Source organism: Melospiza georgiana, chromosome 17 (genome assembly GCF_028018845.1).
Source record: "Melospiza georgiana isolate bMelGeo1 chromosome 17, bMelGeo1.pri, whole genome shotgun sequence".
In the NCBI taxonomy this organism is placed as follows: Eukaryota; Metazoa; Chordata; class Aves; order Passeriformes; family Passerellidae; genus Melospiza; species Melospiza georgiana.
Genome location: NC_080446.1, coordinates 7,613,879 through 7,633,482, shown reverse-complemented (window position 1 = coordinate 7,633,482; position 19,604 = coordinate 7,613,879). Strand labels below are relative to the sequence as shown.

Sequence of the window (19,604 nt, the reverse complement as noted above, 5' to 3'; positions counted from 1 at the left end):
TGGTCTTAAGCAGCATCAGGGGACTTTTATGTGGGATATTAGGAAAGATTCCTTCACAGGAAGGGTCATTGAACTTTGGAATGGGCAGTCCAGGGAAGTGGTGGAGTCCCCGTCCCTGGAGGTGTTTAAGGGAAGACTGGACATGGCACTCAACGCCCTGGTTTAGCTGAAATGGTGCTTCTGGGTCACAGGCTGAACTCAATGACCTCGGAGATCTTTTCCAGCCTAGTTAATTCTGGGATTCCCGCGGCGGCGCCGCCCAGCAGTGGGGCGGGCCCGGAATGGCGGCGGGGCGGAACGCGGCGCCGAGGGGCGGAGGCGGCGGCGGAGTCGCATTGTCGGCGCACGGCGGGGCCGGTCCTTCCCCAGCCGGTCGGTCCGTCCTCCAAACCGCCCCCCCGGTCGCGGCCATGCTGCCCGGGGCCCGAGCGCTGCGGGCGGCGGGGCTGCTCCGCTCGTCCGGGGCTGCTCCCCGCAGCGGGGCCGCCCGCAGGGCGCGCTGCGGGCCGGGACAGCGGCCGGCGTGGCGCGGCTTTGCGCTGCCCGCGGGACCCGACCTGCGGCACTTCCTGAGGGCAGCTGCCGCGGGGCAGCCGGGACCGTCTGCAGAGCTGCCGCCTGAGCCGGGCTCTATCCCCGGTGCCCCGAAAGGTCTGTGGGTCTTCGGGGTCGGAGCTGTTGGGGTCAGCCGAACCCCCTGCTGTGGCCTCGCTGCCGGGTCAAGGGCAGCCGTAAGGCCGGTGCAGACAATGGTGCTTCCCAGTCGGAGCAGAGTGGGGAAAATGGGATGTTTGTTTGCATTTGGGGCCCTGAGGGTGTTTTGACGCTAGAAAGAGTTTAGTTCTTGGCTGCAAAGTCGTGTGTGTTCTACCACCACGGCGTTGGACAGAGAGCAGGTTGCTCTGGCGCCTGCCCGCAGTGTGTGCTGGGCTGTCAGTGGGGCTGTGGCACGGGTGGTGCCCTGGCGGGGATGGTGTTCACTGCCCCGAGTGTTGTATCTCGGTAAGGACACAGCTGCTGCTGCTGCTGCTCTGCAGTCACAGCCCAGCCCTGCCGTGTTGCAGAGCACACGAGTTTCCCAGAGCCTGCCCTTTTTTATCCCTTGTAGGCTGCAGGTGCAGGCAGCTTTGGTGCTGCTTCCCTGGCTCCAGTGGTGGGATTGAGGCTTGCTCCCGCAGAGCAGGGGCTAGGACAGGTTGTGGATGGGAGCTGAGCAGGCTCCTGTGTCACATGGCCTGTGTTGCAGTGTACCTGGAGACCTACGGCTGCCAGATGAACGTCAGCGACACCGAGATCGTCTGGGCCATCCTGCAGAAGAATGGCTATGCCAGGACAAAGGAGCTGAGCGAGGTAAGGTAGCACCTTGGCAGCTCTCCTGGAGCCCAGCCCTCACGCCCTGGCTGTGCCTGCAAGTCCCAGCTTTTCTCTGGAGTGCAACCCCGGGGGATGTTAGGAGGTTTGCAGTCTGAGTTCTGTGAAGTGAAGGAAGCTGCTTAACAAGTGTGCTAGAAAGCTGTGGGTTGTCTTTTTTCTTTAAACTACTGGGCTCTGTCTCAGTTGGAGAGGGATTGGACACAGCAGGATCCTCCTGTCTCCTCTTTGAGTTTACTTTTACCATTTAGTGAAGACTCTGCTTGTCTTCTGTTTCTTTCTTGCAACTCTTTTTGTTGAAATCTTCTGTGTACTCAGGTAGGTCTTTTTCCCTGAGTTAAGTGAGTTTTAGAGTCTACATCTTTAGGTTACCTGGGCAGGGCATGAGAATTTATTGTTTGGTTTTGACAGATTCTTCTCTTTTTGTTGCTTTTGATTTAGGCAGATGTGGTTCTTCTTGTCACCTGTTCCGTGAGGTAAGGAGATGTTTGTCACTGGTTTGGGACACTTTTTAAGGAATTACCATTTGAAAACCAAGGCAATAAAGATGTTGCATGAGGAAAGGAATATGCAGGTATAAAACTGGCTATTTAGTTGAGGGTAGGGCTGGCTGGTGCTATGATTTACAACATTAATTTGCCATGAATTGCTTCTCTGGGTAGTGGGAAGTTCTTTGGTAGTATAATCTCTGTGTACATGCCATGGGCAGTGAGAGACATGCACAATTAATGATTTTATTTTAAAATAGTCTATCTTCTCTTGAAGCGACTCTCTAGTACAGGGTCTGTACTTTAAAAATGTGAGAAATATGTTTATGGGCAACTTGATATAAAGGGAACTTTCCTTGTTTTTTCTGAATGGAGAAGACACCAAATACTTATTGCAGGGTACTTTGTAGTGTGGCCAAAGCACTTTTTGTCCCCAAGAGCTTAGTCCTTTAAGTGTTTCTGCAGTGGAGATGCTCTCAGGCAAGCAAAGTGATAGCAGATAAGACAGAGCCAAGACATAATCCACACACCACAAACGCACTCTCAGGTGCCATTTGATTCCCTGCTTTAGCTGAATTCTCCTGACAGAGCACTTGGGCGCTCAGGCTGGGGCTCAGTGCAGGAGCAGCAGCTGCAGTAGCCCGTTGTGCTGGTCCCCAGGGAGAAGGCAGAGCAGGCCATCTGGAACCGTCTGCAGCACCTCAAGGCGCTGAAGGCCCGGCGGCCCCAGGCTCGAGCTCCGCTCCGCGTCGGGATCCTGGGTACGGCCGGGCTGCATGGCCTGAGTCCCACTGGCAGCAGCCCCCCTGGCCTGGGGTGAAAGCAGCTGGAAGGGCTGCAGGGCAGTAACAGAGAGCACTGCCTCACGAGAGCCTTCTCCTTTGGTGGCAGGATGCATGGCTGAGAGGCTTAAGGAGGAGATTCTGCACAGGGAGAAGCTGGTCGATGTCGTGGCAGGCCCTGATGCTTACCGTGATCTTCCCCGGCTGCTGGCAGTGGCAGAGTCTGGCCAGCAAGCTGCCAACGTCCTGCTGTCCCTGGATGAGACCTATGCTGACATTCTGCCTGTCCAGACTAGTGCAGGTGGCACAACAGCATTTGTGTGAGTACCTTTTCCCAGTGCTTGTTTCCGTGGCTCTGGTTTGGAAATCTGTGCAGAGTAGATGTGTCAGTGACAGCAGCTGCCCAGGAGATGCAGTGCCTGGCTGCACTGAGTGTGTGTGTGTGTTTGTGTTTGTGTTTGTTTTTGCTGTTGCTTTGCTGTGTGACTGAGCCCTGGAGAGCATGCCCTGAGCTCTGGCTGTTGTGGACTTCTCTCCCTCTCCTTTGGGAATGCTGACTCTCAGCCTGATGCTGCATTGAGTGATTTCTGTGCCACTGTCTCTTCCTGAAGTCCATGCTTCTCTCATCCCCTTCCTTCTGTGGTCCCCTGCCCCAGGTTATGCTATTCCTTCTTCTAATGCTCCACTCATTGTAACTTCTGATTGTTTAGTTTTGGTGATAACATTGTCAGACATGAAATCAGACTCTGCTCAGTGTGGCTGTAGTGTGTGGAAGGACAGTGTCATTCTGCAAGAGTGGGATGTAGAAAGATCTTTGATCACTGCCAGGCTGCAGTGGCAGTCTGTGCCTCATTAGCTTTTTCCAGCGTTCTTGGAAATGTGCATCAAAAATCAGGAGGCATTAGCTCAGGGCAAGCTGAATCCAGTGTGGATGGTGTGTGTGTGGAGCTGGCTGCAGGCAGCAGTTCTGGGCTCATCCTGGGCAGGATGCAGTGTGGATGGTTCTGCAGGAGGGAGGTGACCTGTGCTTTCCTCTGGGCAGGTCCATCATGCGGGGCTGTGACAACATGTGCAGTTACTGCATCGTGCCCTTCACCCGCGGCCGGGAAAGGAGCCGCCCCATCGCCTCCATCCTGCAGGAAGTGAGGATGCTCTCGGATCAGGTGAGGCAGAGCCTCCTCCCACCTGTCCCAAGCCTGTGGGAGGAAGGGTGGTTCTTGGTAACAATGTTTTCTGTGGTACTTGTAACCTGTGCCTTTATCTGCAGAGATGAGGTTGTGATGGGGCTCCACCACTGGCTTTTGGAGTCCCCTTGTAATACTCCATGACAGACAGGGATGGGAGGGCTTCTGTCAGAAACTCCTTGCAGTAAAACCATGGCTGCCCTTGCAGCTCAGCCATCCTGCCCAGGTTATATTTCTTCCTCTCTGTATATTTTGTAGGGAGTGAAAGAAGTGACGCTCTTGGGTCAGAATGTCAACAGCTTTCGAGACCTGTCTGAGGTGCAGTTTCAGTCAGTGGCTGCCCCAGCCCTCAGCCGTGGCTTTAGCACAGTGTACAAAGCCAAAGCGGGAGGTTTGCGCTTCTCACATCTGCTGGACCAGGTCTCTAGGATTGATCCAGAAATGAGGATCCGTTTCACCTCTCCACACCCCAAGGATTTTCCCGATGAGGCAAGTGTAAAATAAACACCTTGGCTTCTGCTTGCAGGCAGCAAGGCAGCTCTGAAATGTGAGGTATGGGCTGTGCTGCCTTCCCAAACAAAGAGATTGTGGGTTCCCAAACTGGGAACAGCAGCTCCTGGGAGTTGGATGTTGGGGCTAAAGCTGGCAGGTTTGCAGTTTGCTGGCTTTTAACCAGGGAGTACTCTTCCCTTGGCACCCAGGTACAGTTAAGCTGTCTGAGACATCTGATTACTTACCACAGGTCCTGCAGCTCATCCAGGAGCGACACAACATCTGCAAACAGCTGCACCTCCCAGCCCAGAGTGGGAGCACCCGAGTCCTGGAGGCCATGCGGCGAGGGTGGGTCACCATGAGGAGCCCTATGTCCTGCCCTTTGATTTGCCTGCTGGTTTCTCCTCACTGATGTTGTGGGTTTCCATTTAGCAAATCCATGTGCTGTTCATTGCAGATACACAAGGGAAGCATATTTAGAGCTTGTGCACCACGTGCGTGACTCTATTCCAGGTACGTGTTCCTTTGGCTTGGTCTGAACTCGGCATGGCTGCATCTCACTGTCCTTTCCCAAGTGCAGCAGTCCTGTCTTCCATGAGGGAAGTGTACAGCTGTATCTGTGTTACAGGAGTGAGCCTGAGCAGTGATTTCATCACTGGGTTCTGTGGAGAGACAGAGGAGGATCACCTGCAGACGGTGTCCTTGCTGCGGGAAGTCCGCTACAATGTTGGCTTCCTGTTTGCCTACAGCATGAGGCAGGTGAGTGCAGGCACTGGTGGAGAAGGCTGTTATCTCTGGCTGTGTCCCCTAAACTCCTCAGTGCTATTTCTCACAATAACATATTTTTTAAAAAGCTGATGAAAATCATACCCAAAGACTTGTATGCTGGTAGATGTTGTTTGTCCCGGGTAGCACTTGTAGGGTATGTGGTTCTGCAAGGGCTATTTTGCCTGGGAGGCTTCCAGCTTCTCTGTAGGAGTGTCAGGGTTGGTAACTGCTCAATGACCTGGCTCTGAAGATGCTCCAGGGTCATTGCAGGGAAGCAACTGTGTCAGCAGAGGCTGCAAATACATTATTTGCTGATGAAGAATGTGCTGATGGTGCTGGGCTGGAGCCCAGCTATGAGGGTCTGTCAGTCAAGTCTGGAGAGAAGTGGTGAATTTTTGAGAAGGTATTTCCATGAGAAGAGTGGGTAGTTGGTAAGTCTCCATTAGAATGCTCTCCAGAGTTTATGATACTGCTGGGGAAGAGGACAGAAGATTGGGAAACTTAAGGAAGCAAAGGGATTTAGATCACCATTCAGTACATAGACTGGAATTAGTAGAATCTGTTGCCTGTCTATGGACAGACAGGCACAGGCACATCCCACACAGGAGCTGCAAAACTCTTTCACAGCCACTGATACTCAGTGCCCTGCATCAGACCCTCTGCCTAAAAGGTGGAGAAGAAAGATGTGAGGAGCGTGAGGGCATGGCTGGCACTGGAATAGTTCCTTTGTGATACAAACTGAAATGCTGTTGGAATGTGGGAAGCTGTTGCTGGAGGAGCAGTGGGGCTGGCTGGGCTCAGCCAAGGCTCTGGGCTCAGGCTGGGTGCTGAGGGGCTGCTCTGGCTCTGTGTGTGCAGAAGACACGGGCACATCACCGGCTGCAGGACGATGTCCCCGCAGATGTGAAGAAGCGGCGGCTGGAGCAGCTCATTGCCACCTTCAGGGAGGAGGCTGCGAGGGCCAACACAGCACTGGTGGGACAGGCCCAGCTGGTGCTGGTGGAAGGGGTGAGTGGGCCTGGAATGGAATTGTCCTCCTCCTTTCTTGCTGGATCTGAGGCTGTGCACAGCAGTCGCCACTTCTGACTTCCCTTCTCACTTTCCCCTTGTAATCCCAGGACTCCCAAGACCGTTTCTTCACACTTAAACAGACAGCCTGACTTTGCCAGAGCACTGAGCTGAGCACAGGGAATGGGATCAGTTAGGGATGCATCTCTGGCCAAGCACAGAATTTGTGCTTTGGTGTGTGAGTGTCACCCAGCAGCTCTGGACACAGTGATCTGTTCCAGGGCTTGGTTAATGTGGGTTTAATACCATCAATAGTGCTCAATTAATTCCTGAGGCAATAAAGCCCAGCAGTGAATCAGAGCAATTGCCATGCAGGTAATGTTCCCTGTCCTCTTTCCAGCCCAGCAAACGCTCTGCCTCAGAGCTGTGTGGGAGGAACGATGGCAACATCAAGGTGATCTTCCCCGACGCTGAGCTGGAGGATGCTGCTGAGCCCGGGGCTCCAGGCAGGGCCCAGCCCGGGGACTATGTGATGGTGAAGGTGACCTACCTGCAGTGCTCAATTCCTTGCTCAGTGCTGTTCTCTAGGGCAGCTGCTGCCAGAAGAGCCTAAAATTAGCATGGATCCTCCCCAGTGCCTGAAGGCCTGTGCTGTTTCTTTCAGGTGACCTCTGCCAGCTCGCAGACCCTGCGGGGAGTTCCGCTCTATCGGACCACCCTGTCCCGTGCTGCTGCTTCTCACTGAGGGATCCCTGCTGCCCCTGGGTGGAAGCAGCACATGTTCTCCACGAAGAAACAAGGAACTGTGGTCAGGTGGAGAGATATGGTAGAACCAGGAAGATATATATGTATATTAAAATTTATTTATGGAATAATAAAATACATATATATTTTTGCTTTGGTGCCAAGTTATCTGTCATAGTGTGTGCAGGTTCAAAGGGATAGAAGCTGTGTGTGAACTTGCAAAATCCAAGTACTGTGAGATTGTGTATTTTGACTTGCCCTGAGGCTTGTCCCACCCTCAGAGTGCTGCAGGTCTGTCCTCTGACTGTGATCACGTCCTCTGGCACAGCCCAGCCTGAGATGGATGTGCAGAGCAGTTCCTTCCTACGAGCTCAGCTGAATTTAGGAGCTGCAAAAGCTGGTAGTACCTACAAAACACAGCCCCAGTAGCTGCTGGAGAGTGACAGGAGTACTGTCAAAGGGTAGAAAGGCCTGAAGTAACAGAAGATTAATTAATTCTTTCAAAATATTGGCAAAATGCTTGGAAAGGGGATGCAAGAACCCACACCACACTTGTGTGTTGGAATGTGGCACTGGACTGTGGAATAAAAAATGGTGTTTAACGTGCTCCAGTGAATCTGTTGTGTCTGGGGCTGAAGGAATGCAGCTTTGCCCTGGTACTGGGGAGGATTGGATCTTGTCTGGAGAAGATTTCCTTGTTTCCAGGCCTGGCGAATGCGTGGGAAGAGATGGCTGCTTAAAACATGGGGTGCAGTTTTGTAATCCAAACATCTATGGATGTCCTTCCCTTTGCTTACCAAGAGAAGTGGTTGTACTGATTTAAATGGCCAGTAAGTTCTTCAAATGCATCTGACAGTTCCTTGTTTTCATCAGCCTGCAGCTGACCCTGGCTGCGCAATGTCACATTCCAGCCTGCTCTGTGAAATTCAAACAAGGACCTGTGACCTGCACTTGTGAGTAAACTGAGATGTGAGAAAGGATCACCCCTTTTCATACAGATAATCATGTCATTAAAATAAATCCTTGTAAAAGGCTCAAGCCAGTGGCCAGTTTTGAAGGAACAGCTGGTAGCAGGGCAGTCACAACATGAATTTGCAGAATTTTAAAATAAACGTGAAAAGGTTTTGCTCGAAAGACACCTCTCCTGCTCAGCTCTTTCTGGGCTATAATTGTTTCTCTTTGAAAACAGCATGGTTCACTGAATATTCATTAGGCTTCAAGAAACAAATACATTTTGTTTATTATCAGAGCTGAGTCCCTTCTCAGGAAGTGAATCTGCACAGACAGCACTGTCTGTGTGGGCTCTGAGGGACTGACAGGCGCACAGGGCTGCTCTGCCCTCCTGCTTCCACATGGGAATGTGTATTTGGCCCAAGTTCACAAACCAGGGCCTGAACCTGTGCTGTGAGTGAGGATGAGCCTGTGGTCCAGGGGGGTTTCAGGAAGAGGCAGCAGTTTGGTTGAAATCCCAGAGGAAGCAGCAGCATGTATAAGCAAACAGCCCTCAGAGGTGATGGGCAATGAGGCCAAGATGCTTGGCTCATCAAGCCCACTGAGCAGTAGCCAAATTTAACTGCCCTATGGCAAATCTTTCAGCTCATAATTCCCAGGCATTTTGGGATTAGGGCCCAAGCCAGCACTCTGGAAAAAGGGCTGACACCCACCTTTCTCTGCTCATTTTGACCTCCCCAGGAGCGTCTATTCCAAGTGGAAAATACAGACCACAGTGTGCCCTCCCCCCTCCATCCTGCTTTGAGGCCAGCTGTGGCCCTTTTACAATCATTATTTTAAGAGTGGGAGACTAATGAGGAGGAGAGCTGGGTTTTACATTTTGATGAGGAGGTGATGATAATGCTCACTGCATGGGCTCCCTGGGGAGCCATAGCACTCACCATTTGCTTCGCCTTCTTAGTTTTTATAGGCCTCGGGAATGAAGACCGAGGTTCTAAGGCAGCAAAGCATCCATTAGGAAGTGCTTATGGTGACCTTGGAGGCTGAGTCAGTCCTTTGGCACTGTGTGGAAGAAGGAATGTGTTGTTTTTCTTGAGGCCTGGAGGTGGGATGCAGGTTCTGTGTCACTTGTAAGGTTTGCTGCCTAAATCCAGCTATTGGGAAAGCTGGACACCTACCTCGTTTGTGCTCTTGCACATTTCTGTTCCCACCCTGAGCAGGGATGAGAGCCCTGAACCCTCCCAGACCTCCCATCTCCCTGATGTACACCTGTGCCTTCTGCAGGTCAAAGCTGTGCCCTTGCAGTCAGTCCTGCCCATGGGCAAACACCTCAGGAGGTTTTTGGCAGATCAGGTTTCCCAGTGCAGACCTGAAGTGCGGGGATGACATTTACTTTCCACCAGCAGCCATGCCCTGAGGGTGTCTCCTGACACCGGAATTTCGTAAATCACAGCCTGAGTTTCCTCTCTGCTGGCAGGGTGTGGGTGAGGCTGGACATCACCCGCACACACAAATAGCTTCACCTGGCAGAAAGGTCGCTGGCAGGGAGAACAAGAGCCTGTTTGTTCCCCTGGCCCCCATCAGAGAACAAACTTGTTTGTCCTCAGGTCTTGGCTGTGCTGGGGGAGTGGAGGCACCGAGAGCAGCAGGTGCTCACAGCCCCTGTTCCCTGCTCAGCACTGGCTTTTACTGGTTTAAGGACAGCCTCAAAATTGATTCCCATCACTGCCTACACTCTCCCGCCCAAATTTGCTCCCTTCTCCAAACTTTTGAAGCAGCTTGGGCAGAGCAGTCAGGCTTTTCCCAGTGCCAGAGCTGGCCATGGTGTATCATGTCCTCCCCCAGAACGCCTCGAACTCTGCAGTCTGTGTTCCCTCTGCATGTCCTGGTGCTGGTGGAGGGAAGGATGGATGTTTTCCCTGATGTAAGCCTGTAAGCACAGTTTGCTTTAGGTCAGCTGGAGCTTGCTCTGCTGAGGGGGTGGCAGGTGACAAGGCATTGCCTCTGAGTGATGCCAGCAGCCTGCCAGGCTGTGCCAGGGGAAATGCTTTCCTCCTCTTTTCTTGTGGCTTTTCACTTCAGCAGACAGGCTCCATGTGCCTGCCAGCCCATTCCCCCAGGCCTCCTCCTCCTTCCTGCTCTGGGACTGCTGTGGGCTGGGGGTTCAGGGAGTTTTCCTTCAGCAGTTTTTCATCACCATTTCTGAAGCCAGCTCTTTGCACAGAGCTTTGGGATTTAATGTAACATAAAGAGCTTTCAAAACTGTTTTCCATTTCTAAAAACAGTTCTACAGTTCACTCCTTTCTGAAACTGGCAGTGGTTGGGTTCTGGCAGGGCAGGCACAGCTGTTCCTGCAGGCTCCTCTGCAGGTGATGGTGAACTCTGTGCTGTGCTGGAAATGCAATGAGCTCTCCATTGCCATTGCTTGGTGCACCCCAGACCAGCCCCAAGCTGCTCTGCAGCCCCCCCAGGTTGGCATTGTGTGTCCCCAGCCTCCCGCCATGTCTGTGTGCCTCCCTGGAGCACTCCTGGGCTGTGACCTGCATGGCAATGACAGAGGTGGTGAGTGGCAGCTCCGAGCCATGGGGTTTGTGAATTCAGAGGGTATCTCAGTCTGTCACAGCCACTGCTGCTCTCTGGGGCCCAGCAGTCCTGCAGCTTTCCCTCCTCCCTTGTGAGCAATTTATTTCCTTTGCTGACAGACAACTATTGACTTCTCATTCTCCTGAAGATGAGATGTCTTGTCTCATCAGGTTTAAATTAGTTTTATCTTTAGCCTTTCCTATTAATAAGCTCTCATTGCGGTGTCATTACTTGATATCTATTTTCTGATGTTTTTCATTAATGGCTCTATATCTTCCAGATATTTTTTTCAAGTGTTTTTCCCCTGCTGCTGAGTTATTTAACAGTCAGACACAGATCAGAGACATGAAGATGGTCTGATGATGGTCAGGGACAGCGTGGAATGGCCCAGCACCACTCAGTGTGCAGGGCAGGGCACTGGGGCTGTGGTGGGGCAGCACTGGGCTGTCAGGGGTGGTCATGCATTCCCTCCCTGTCTCTCTGCATCCCTCTGATCCCAGCCTGAGCTCTGACACGTCTGGGGCTCTCAGGAGCACGAGTCAATAGAGTAATTAAAATGCCTCCCGTGAGGCGAAGGTGCTGCAATTCCTTTGGACAGCTGTATCTATGAAAAACAGAGGGCTGCTTTCTGTGCTTTGTGTGCCTGGCAGGGGCTCTTCCCCTTCAGCAGAACTTCCACCAGGAAATGTGAAAGGGAATTATTTCACATTATTTCAAGGGGTCCCTGCCCAGGGTCCCTGTTCCTGCTGGGTCCAAGCCACCTTCCTCAGCAGCCGGTGTGGGGCAGCTGCCCCTGCCACCAGGAACGTGGGGCTGGAGTGCTGCCAGCCTGGGGACAGGCAGGGCTGTCAGCACAAGGACAAGGCTTGGGGCTTTCTCGTTATGGCTCCAAGGGTGTCAAAAGCAAAGTCCATCAGTGTTGAAAACCCCCAAATCTCAACCTTGCTGCCTTACATTGACTTCTTGCATTGAGGAGGACGAGAAGGTGTCTGATTCCTGGAGAGCAAACCCAGGGATGACAACAGCCTGATGCACAGTGGCATGTCTAATGGAGCTGTCAGGGTGCTCAGGGACACTGCTGGGGGTGTGTTTGCCACTCACAGAGCGAGGTCATTGTGGGATCCGTCGCCCACCCCGGCTGTGCATCCCATGTAGGAATTACAGAGTGGCTGCAGGATGGGCAATCTGCAGCAGTGCCTCCAGCAGAGGGTCTGAGAGTGATTAATATTCAGCACACTGCTGTGAAAATGAACAGCCAGAAAGGATTGTCCTCCTCCCCTTCCTGCATCCATGAGGACAGTGATGGGAACAGAAATGAGATTCACTGATTATGGGGTTTTGAGACTAAACAAGTTGCTCTCTGGGTTATTTAGTGTCTTTTAATCTGTTCCTTCTCCTTTTCTTTTCTTTTTTTTTTTATGTCTTCTTTCTATAATTTAACTACAGGAAGTTTTAAAAAGAATAGTAGGAGGCTTTGGTTGAAGCTATCAGAACCAAACAGGAGGCAATTCTACAACCAACTTTCCTTTAAAAATGGGAAACATTCTGACATTTCATTAAAGGGAAGATTCTTCCCACAGTTTCTTATCCAAACTCCATTTTGAAAAGCCCTTATAGTGTTGGTGGCAAAGCTTTCCCTATGCCACGCTCAGCAGCCGGTGCAGCAGTGGCAATGCTGACAGTACCCTGGGGTGCTCTGCACAGCACACTGGTGCCAGTGGGTGCAGAAGCCTGGGAGAGGCTCAGACCTGATGCCACAGGGCAACCCAGTAGGGTGAGAGGAACCTCAGGAGAAACCCCATCAGTGCCCTTGCAGCCAGAGCTGACAAAGATCTGAGCTGTTCCAGAGCCACTTGTCCTGGCACACTGGGGCTGGGTGGTGCCAGCAGCAGGGACATGCCCCATGGCACTGTTTTTGTTAATATTGGTGGGTCAGAGCAGTGCAGGTGCTGCTGCTGTCCCCACAGGGCTCACAGTGGCCAGGGGCTGCCCACTCCTGCCTCGGTGACAGCAGAGGTGGGACACAGCCTGATGGCACTGTGCCACCCGGAGAGGTTTGGGCTTTGGCATTTTGGCTCTAGGGTTACTGAGGAAATATTTACACCTTTTTTTGCAATCATTCACAGCAAGTGAGCCTTGGCACGTTCCTTCATCCTCCTCCTTCTGCTTCCTTAGGAATTGGAAACTGAAGGTGCCCAATGAGGCATTACAGATTCAATAGCTTGGGCCAAACGCTGCCACCCATCCTGTCCCTGTGTGACAGAGCTCTGCCACTGTCATCAAAGGGCACCTGGCATCTGCCCTTCATCTCTGTGCTCTGAGCACATGCACAGATCATCAGCCAAGACCCATTCCCTGAGCCCCCAGGTGTGGGTGTTTCTGCAGCCAGGTGCTCTGGTGCAGCCCTGACGTGCCCAGTGCCCACATCTCATTGGCATTGTTACCTCTGCCATTAACTGGCCAGGCAGGGGTGGCATTGGCTGCTCAGGGTATGGTTTGCTCACAGTGGTGAGGTACAGGGACTGAAGGAGCAGCAGGAGAGGCTGGTCTGTGGTCCTGTGGCACTGGTGACACATCAGCCACACCATTACCCTGGGAAAAGAGCAGTGAGAACGTCCAGGGTTTTCAGGGGAACATTTTGCCTCTCAGAAGATGTGAGCAGGAGCCCTGGCCTTGGCAGTGTGGTACCAGGAGGATGCTGGCTGCAAACTCTCAGCTAACAGCACCAGGACTCCCCTGTTCCTGTTGGATGGGGCTCTGGGGCCCTGGGCAGGAGCAGAGGGACCCACGCTGGGCAGAGGCAGAGAAGGATGTGGGTGCTGCCCACCAGGAATGCCCAGCAGAGCCAATGTGGACACTTGGAAATGGTTGGTGGCACACAGTGCTGTGCCAGTGGATCTGGAGGCTGCAGGGCTTGGGCATCTGTCCCCGGCCCCCCTCACCATGCAGCCATTCAGCTCCAGGGCTGTGGCACAGCCAGCCTGGCATGAGGTTTGATGCCAGTGCAGCCAGGAGCAGGCTCCTGTGCCCAAGAGCTTGCTGGTACTGCCCCTGCCCTCCTTGGGGGTCCCAGCCCCAGCCTTGGGGGGAGCTGTCCCCCTGGAGCTCCAGGGATGTGTTTGCTCATGTCCAACAGCCCCAGCTCACTGGCAACAGGCACGAGCAGGAATACACACTAACAGAACCAGCAGCTCAGGGACAGGGGCAGAATAAACCTGCATAAATACAAATGAGGGGAATATTTATTTGCCACATTGGCCATGTTTCTGTAGCTACTTTAAGCTGTGAGAGTGGGGGTCTGGCAGCCTGGGCAGGGTTTGGGCTTCACTCAGGCCTGTCTCTGGAGCTGCAGCCCCTGTGGTTCCCCACCTTTCCAGCAGACTCACCTATTCAATATTCCGCACATGTGAGTTACTCCTGTAGCTGATGGGAGAGATAAATAACAAAACCCTTGCAAATGCAAAAATCCTTTGGCAGTTTGGAAAGGAACCAAGTCACGTGCTGAATGCAGATGAAGAAAAATCATTTTTATTGTAAGGAGTAACAGAAGGGTGTGAATCTGCCTCAAATCCACCTCACCCACAATGCAGCACGTCCAAATCCACTTGGAGATTACAAGGCAGGATAGCATTCACTCTGATCAGTTCAAAGCGTTGCTGTTTGGGAACAAATAGGCTGAGTGTGCGCCTGGATTAGGCTGGGGGCTTTTTTTGCCTCTTTTTAACAGTATGAAATCACTGGAAACAGCAAAAATCCCTTTTGAATTTGTAAGCCAATCAAGAAGCAGAAGGAGAGCAAAGACAAAGAGTTTACAGCTCATTGAATTTGTCCCTTTTCTCTCTTCCCTTCTCAGAAGGATTTGGGCAGTTGGTACAGTCTCATGAAATTCCTGAGGTGACCAAACTCTGCCTGACTGTCTGCATCCAGCACCTGGAATGTTCCCTCTGTGCTGAGCCATTACCTGGCCTAAACTCCAGCCCTAGTGAAGCTGGGATGGGTGTGAGGGAAAACCAGGGGATCAAGGGCATCCCTTCATCAGTGAGTGCCACAACAAGTGGTTTGTGACCATTACAGCCAGGAGGGACAGTGTCATCAACATGGCTGATCACTGACACAGCTAATTATCAATGTGGCTAATTACTGACTTATCATTATTGGCACAGAGTATCATTGACACAGATAACTCTAGGCTGGACAGAGACACCAAAATCTGAGAAGGCTGAAACATAGAACAGAAGAAAGAGTCTTTTCCTGGTTGGGTTTCTCCATTTTCATGTCTATTCTCCACCTTCTGAGTCGTTTTCCTCCCTTCCCTCCTCCTCCTCCTCCTGGGGAATCGCCTGCAGGGGCACCTGGAGGGACACCAGAGTGGAGATTTCAGGCAGCCCTGTGCTCCCCCTGCCACCTCCCGCTCCAGGCAGCAGGGGCAGGGCTCTCCTCACCCAGCCCAGGTTCTGGCACCGGCACAGGTGGCAGCAGAGCTCGGAGCCAGGTCCCAGCCAGCCAATCCTCCTTACCCAGGGCTCTGCCAGTCCTGCAGCTACGGATTGATGCTGGGGTTGACACCTGCAGCTGGGGGAGACACACCCAGGTCAGTGCACTCCCTTCCCCAGGTGCCCAAAGCCTGACAGTCCCCAGTGTCCCCCAGCACAGCAACAGGCTCAGCAGTGCCTGCTGTACCAGGGGCCTGAGAGGCCCCAGCTTTATGGGCAGAGATGATTTAGTGCCCTCAGGAACACGGCTCTGGGGAAGCTGGGAAGACTTCCAACTCTTCCTTCCCTTCCCTATATATTAACTTTCCATGCATATGAAGCTGAGAGCTCTTCCAATCACCTCTGCAAATATTAATTAATCCTCGCAGCATCCTGAGGACCATTATTCACTCTTATTAAGCAAATATTATTAAATCCTTTTATAAGAGGTGAAATGACTTTTCCAGGGCTGTGCAGGGCACAGGTAGGAGTGCACAGACTTTCTCTTGCTACTGTATTCCAGACCTGGCATTGCACAGGAGCAAAGCTGCTCACATCTGAGCTGGGGGCCACCTCTGAGGGCCAGTGACCCCAACACCCCCAGCACTGCTGTGCCCTGTGAGGTGCAAGTGCTCTGTGGGGCTGTTTAGAGATGCACAGCCCCTGGCAGCTCTGGCTGCACCCCAGAGCCATGAGAGCCCTCCCCACTCCTGGCCACTCCCCAGGACTGTGTCCCCCATTTCAGCTGCCCCGTTCTGGCTCACAGACACCCGTGGGGATCCCCGTGGCAGCCCTGGGGCTGGACTTACTCTGAAGGAGCCAGTCGATGAAGGAGCTTGGGAATGGGGAATTCTGCAAAGAACAAGGGGGTGTTAGAGCACGGGAATGTGGAGGGAGGGCAGAAGTGTGGGGACATGGGATGGGACATGGCTGTACCTGCAGATCCAGCTCCACATAGTGCCCAGATGTCACTGGCAGTTTGGAGAAGGCAGAGTAGATTTTCCCCAGAAGCCCAAAGGAGATGACACCTGGGGAGAGGGAGAGGCTGTCAGGGCACTGAGAGCTGTCTGAGGGTCACTGAGCCTGCTGGAGCCCTGTGCCCACCCAGAGCACCTGGCAGAGCTGGGAGAGCACTGTCCTGCCCAGCAAGGAGGAAAAACTCCTTGTCCTTCCTATAGATCTCAAACTCCCTGGGGTTCAAAGGCTCCCATGAAAGCTGCTACCCTGGAGCTCTCAGGTGCAGATCCCGTCCCAAGGGAAATGCTGGGAAGAACAGGTCTGCAGCAATGGTGTGTGAGGTTTGACATGAACAGAGCTGGGGAGGGGAAGCCCTCTGGCTCTGTGGGGCTGCACCTGGGGGTCCTGGCATAGCCAACTCTTGGCAGCAGCTTGGATCTAGCCCTGGTTAGAAAAACACCTGTAAGAAGAGCAGGACTGTGGTGTCTGGCAGTGGTGGTGAGCCAGGACTGTGCCACCCACAGCAGCTTTGCCAGCAGAGAAAAGCTGCTCCTGCTCCATGCACAGAGCCCTGCTTGCACAGCTCCAGCTCTCCTGAGGACACCTGCTGCCCGTGGAGGTGGCCAGACACACAAACCCCCAGGGTCATCCTGAAACTTAATATAGGAAAGAAAATGTAATGACTTACGGTTAAGGAATTGCAGATTAATGTTGATGATGCTGACCCACACGTTCACTAATGGGCAGAGCTGCAATGGCAACAAGTGGCACAGTCTTGGTGAGAACACTGTGGGTGCAGCAGCACATTCCCCAGCACCACTTGAGTTCCACAGATTTAAATCAGGATGGGACAAACATCCTGATTTCATCCTAGAGCATAGTTCTCCCATGGAAAAAGAACTATATGATTTGCTCAGCACCCTTCTTAAAATGGCACAGGTTCTACTGAACAAGGTAAAAGATCCTCTAAAAGGCCACTTTGCTCTAAACTGAGCTGTTGCTTCTGTTCAGTCCCACAGGGAACAGCTGAGTATAAATTACCCCATAACATCACATGATGAAATTGAAATTACTCTTAACAAATAAATTCTGACTGTGAGGAAGATCAGCAATTTTCTGTAACTCACTTATGGGCTGCAGGTATGTATCTGTGCATCACATATATATATATATATATATATATATATATATATATGAAATGGATATTGTCCCTGCCGAGGGCAGGGGGATTGGAACTAATTAACCTTTGAGGTCCTTTGAGGTCCTTTCCAATCCAAACTGTTCTGTGATTCTGTGTGTGTGTAAATCTACCAGGCAGTTCTGGCAGGAGCACTGACTGCAGCTGAAATGCAACTTCACAGCAAAGAAAAGAATATTCAGACACTCACCAGCGCAGGGACGAGGGACTTAAGAGACTTGTTCAGCAAGCTGCTCACCAGATTGGTGAGGAGGCTGGGGAGGGAAAAGACAGACAAAAATTACCAGGGAAGTTGTCAAAACCCAGGACTTGACATCAAGAAAACACTGAGCTCCTCTGTAGAGGAGCCCCCTCCTCTTCTCTGATAAGAGATGCTGCAAGCCCAGAGCTCCCCCAGGCTTCAGCAGGAATTACAGATGCTCAGGACTTTGTTATCTGAATCCCAAAATCTGCTTGTTAGGCTGTCAATCCGTGCCTAGATTTGAGACTGAAGCTCTGCCCCAGTGCCCCAACTGACCCCCACGCTCACCCCTTCCTCAGGCTGACGCTGAAGCCACCAAGGAGGTTGCTGCAATCCTTAAGCACCAGCTTAAGGTCACCAGGGGAGTCCTGGGTCAGGGCCATGTGTGATGTGATGTTTGCTTCTACTGAGGATCCACTCAGAAACTGAAAAATCCTGGAAAAGAGGAAGTGGTGTGGAAGGTTATGGAGGAAGTCAAAGCAGCACCAGAGACCAGTGCCTGGGGCAGAGCTGCAAGCAGAGCCTTGGCTGGGACAGTGCTTCAGTTCAGGGGCTTCTCTCAGGCTCCTTCTCCTGTATCAGATCCCAGAACCATAGAATTGTTCAGGCTGGAATTTCCCTCTAAGATCAAGAAGCCAATTATCAACCCAGCACCCCTGCCATGTTCACTAAACCATGTCCTCCAGAGCCATATCCACGTTTATTGAACGCTTCCACGGATGGTGAGCGTCTGTGGAGTGAGGACAGCTGGAAATGGTTCCAGGGAGAGTCAGCAGCACAGCTTTTCTCACCAGCCTGTTGCTCGGTGTTAGTCCAGCACTCAGGAGTGTCCCATCCTCCCCAGCACCCTCATGGCCTTACCCTCCAGCCTCACTCACCCTGGGAAGCGGAGCACCAGCTTCGAGTACAGGTTCAGCACAAGCTCAGTCCCACGAAGAACCTTCCATGACACTCGGGCGTTCTCGAGGTTCAGCACCTTCAGCCTGGGGGTTGACACCAAGGCAAACCCACCTTGAGATGGCAGGACCAGCAGGAGCAGATCCTACAGTCCCATCTCTTCCTGCTCATTGTTTGACCTGTGGATATTCCCAGGTAAAAGTGAAGGTGGGGAAGGACCAATTCCTGCTCTGCAAACAGCCAATCTCAAAGCATGGTCAGGTTTCTCAAGGCCATATCCTCCTGAGTCTCAGTCATCTCCACAGATGGAGATTGCCCCTCCTGCTGTGTTGCCCATGGCAGTGTCACATGACTCCCACAGGTAAGACTTTTCCCATTTCTGGTTGGAAGTTCCCCTGTGGCAGATTCTCATGTGAGCTGTGAGCCTGGGACTGGTGGTTTGTATGAGAGGGAAGGTCTGATCCCCTGGACATCATGGGCCACCCTGCAGTGAGCCCCACCACGGGGCTTCTGACTCACCAGGCGAAGCGTGTCATCTTCTGGGGGGCTTCACCACCCAGCAGTCCTCCTGCTGCACCCAGCAGTCCTCCTGCTTCACCCAGAAGACCATCGAGTCCAAGCAGACTTCCATTGCCTAGGAGACCTCCTTTTCCAAGAAGCCCTGTGCCAAGCAGACCTGTCTCTCCAAGAAGGCTGTTATTGCCAAGGAGGCCATTGCCAAGGAGACCATTGTTGAGGAGACCATTGCCAAGTCCCTCCCCACCAAGGAGGCCTGTTGCAAGGCCTTTCCCACCAAGGATTCCAGTGCCAACTCCCTCTCCACCAAGGATTCCTGTGGCCAGTCCTTCTCCACCAAGGAGTCCTGTGCCGAGTCCTTCACCAAGGAGTCCTGCTCCGAGGCCTTTCCCACCAATGATGCCTGTGCCAAGCAGCCCATTGCTGCCAGGCTGTCCTCCTGCAAAAGACAGAATTTCCTTACTATCCTGTCCTTTACCACCCAGACACCCTCCTCAAAGCTGCTTTTACTGCTCTGCCTAGGGTTAGGGTTCTGAAAACCACAAAGCCCCCAGCTCCAGGCACACTGCAGCTGCAAAAGGCATCCCAAGGGGAACACAAAACTGCCACAACATGGCTGCCTCCATGGCTTTTTCCTTGGAACCAGCCTTAGCTTAAGGCAATGTTTGCTGCCTAGAGTTAGGGTTTCAGCTAGGGTTAGGGTTTTCAAACCACAAAGCCCCGAGCTCCAGGCACACTGCAGCTGCAAAAAGCATCCCCAGGGGAACACAAAACTACCACAACATGGCTTCCTCCACAGCTTTCTCCTTGGAACCAGCCTTAGATCAAGGCTGCTTCTACTGCTCTGCCTAGGGTTAGGGTCACAAACCCTCCCTTTGCCAAATTTTCTTACCTAGGAGGCCTGTGCCAAGGATTCCACCTCCAATGGGTTCAGTTCCTGCACCAATGGGAG

The 19,604-nt window shown here is 52.6% G+C and overlaps 2 protein-coding genes across 2 annotated transcripts; one reads left to right on the top strand and one right to left on the bottom strand.

Moving 5' to 3' along the window:
* Window positions 1-410: 410 nt before the first annotated feature.
* On the top strand, window positions 411-6,838 carry CDK5RAP1 (CDK5 regulatory subunit associated protein 1). The gene is made up of 13 exons (XM_058036153.1): window positions 411-651; window positions 1,247-1,350; window positions 1,813-1,847; window positions 2,520-2,620; window positions 2,751-2,961; window positions 3,684-3,804; window positions 4,084-4,314; window positions 4,568-4,665; window positions 4,775-4,830; window positions 4,946-5,076; window positions 5,944-6,093; window positions 6,494-6,634; window positions 6,758-6,838. The coding sequence occupies exons 1-13, from the start codon at window positions 411-413 to the stop codon at window positions 6,836-6,838; spliced, it is 1,701 nt and encodes a 566-aa protein (XP_057892136.1).
* A 7,480-nt stretch (window positions 6,839-14,318) lies between these two features.
* On the bottom strand, window positions 14,319-18,727 carry LOC131090854 (BPI fold-containing family B member 4-like). The gene is made up of 9 exons (XM_058036489.1): window positions 18,656-18,727; window positions 18,118-18,222; window positions 17,528-17,674; window positions 17,189-17,252; window positions 16,489-16,549; window positions 15,780-15,871; window positions 15,653-15,695; window positions 14,889-14,943; window positions 14,319-14,723 (listed from the first exon to the last, which is right to left on the bottom strand). Exons 1-8 carry the CDS (start codon window positions 18,670-18,672, stop codon window positions 14,912-14,914), a joined length of 561 nt encoding a protein of 186 aa, XP_057892472.1. The 5' UTR covers window positions 18,673-18,727; the 3' UTR covers window positions 14,319-14,723; window positions 14,889-14,911.
* Window positions 18,728-19,604: the final 877 nt, after the last annotated feature.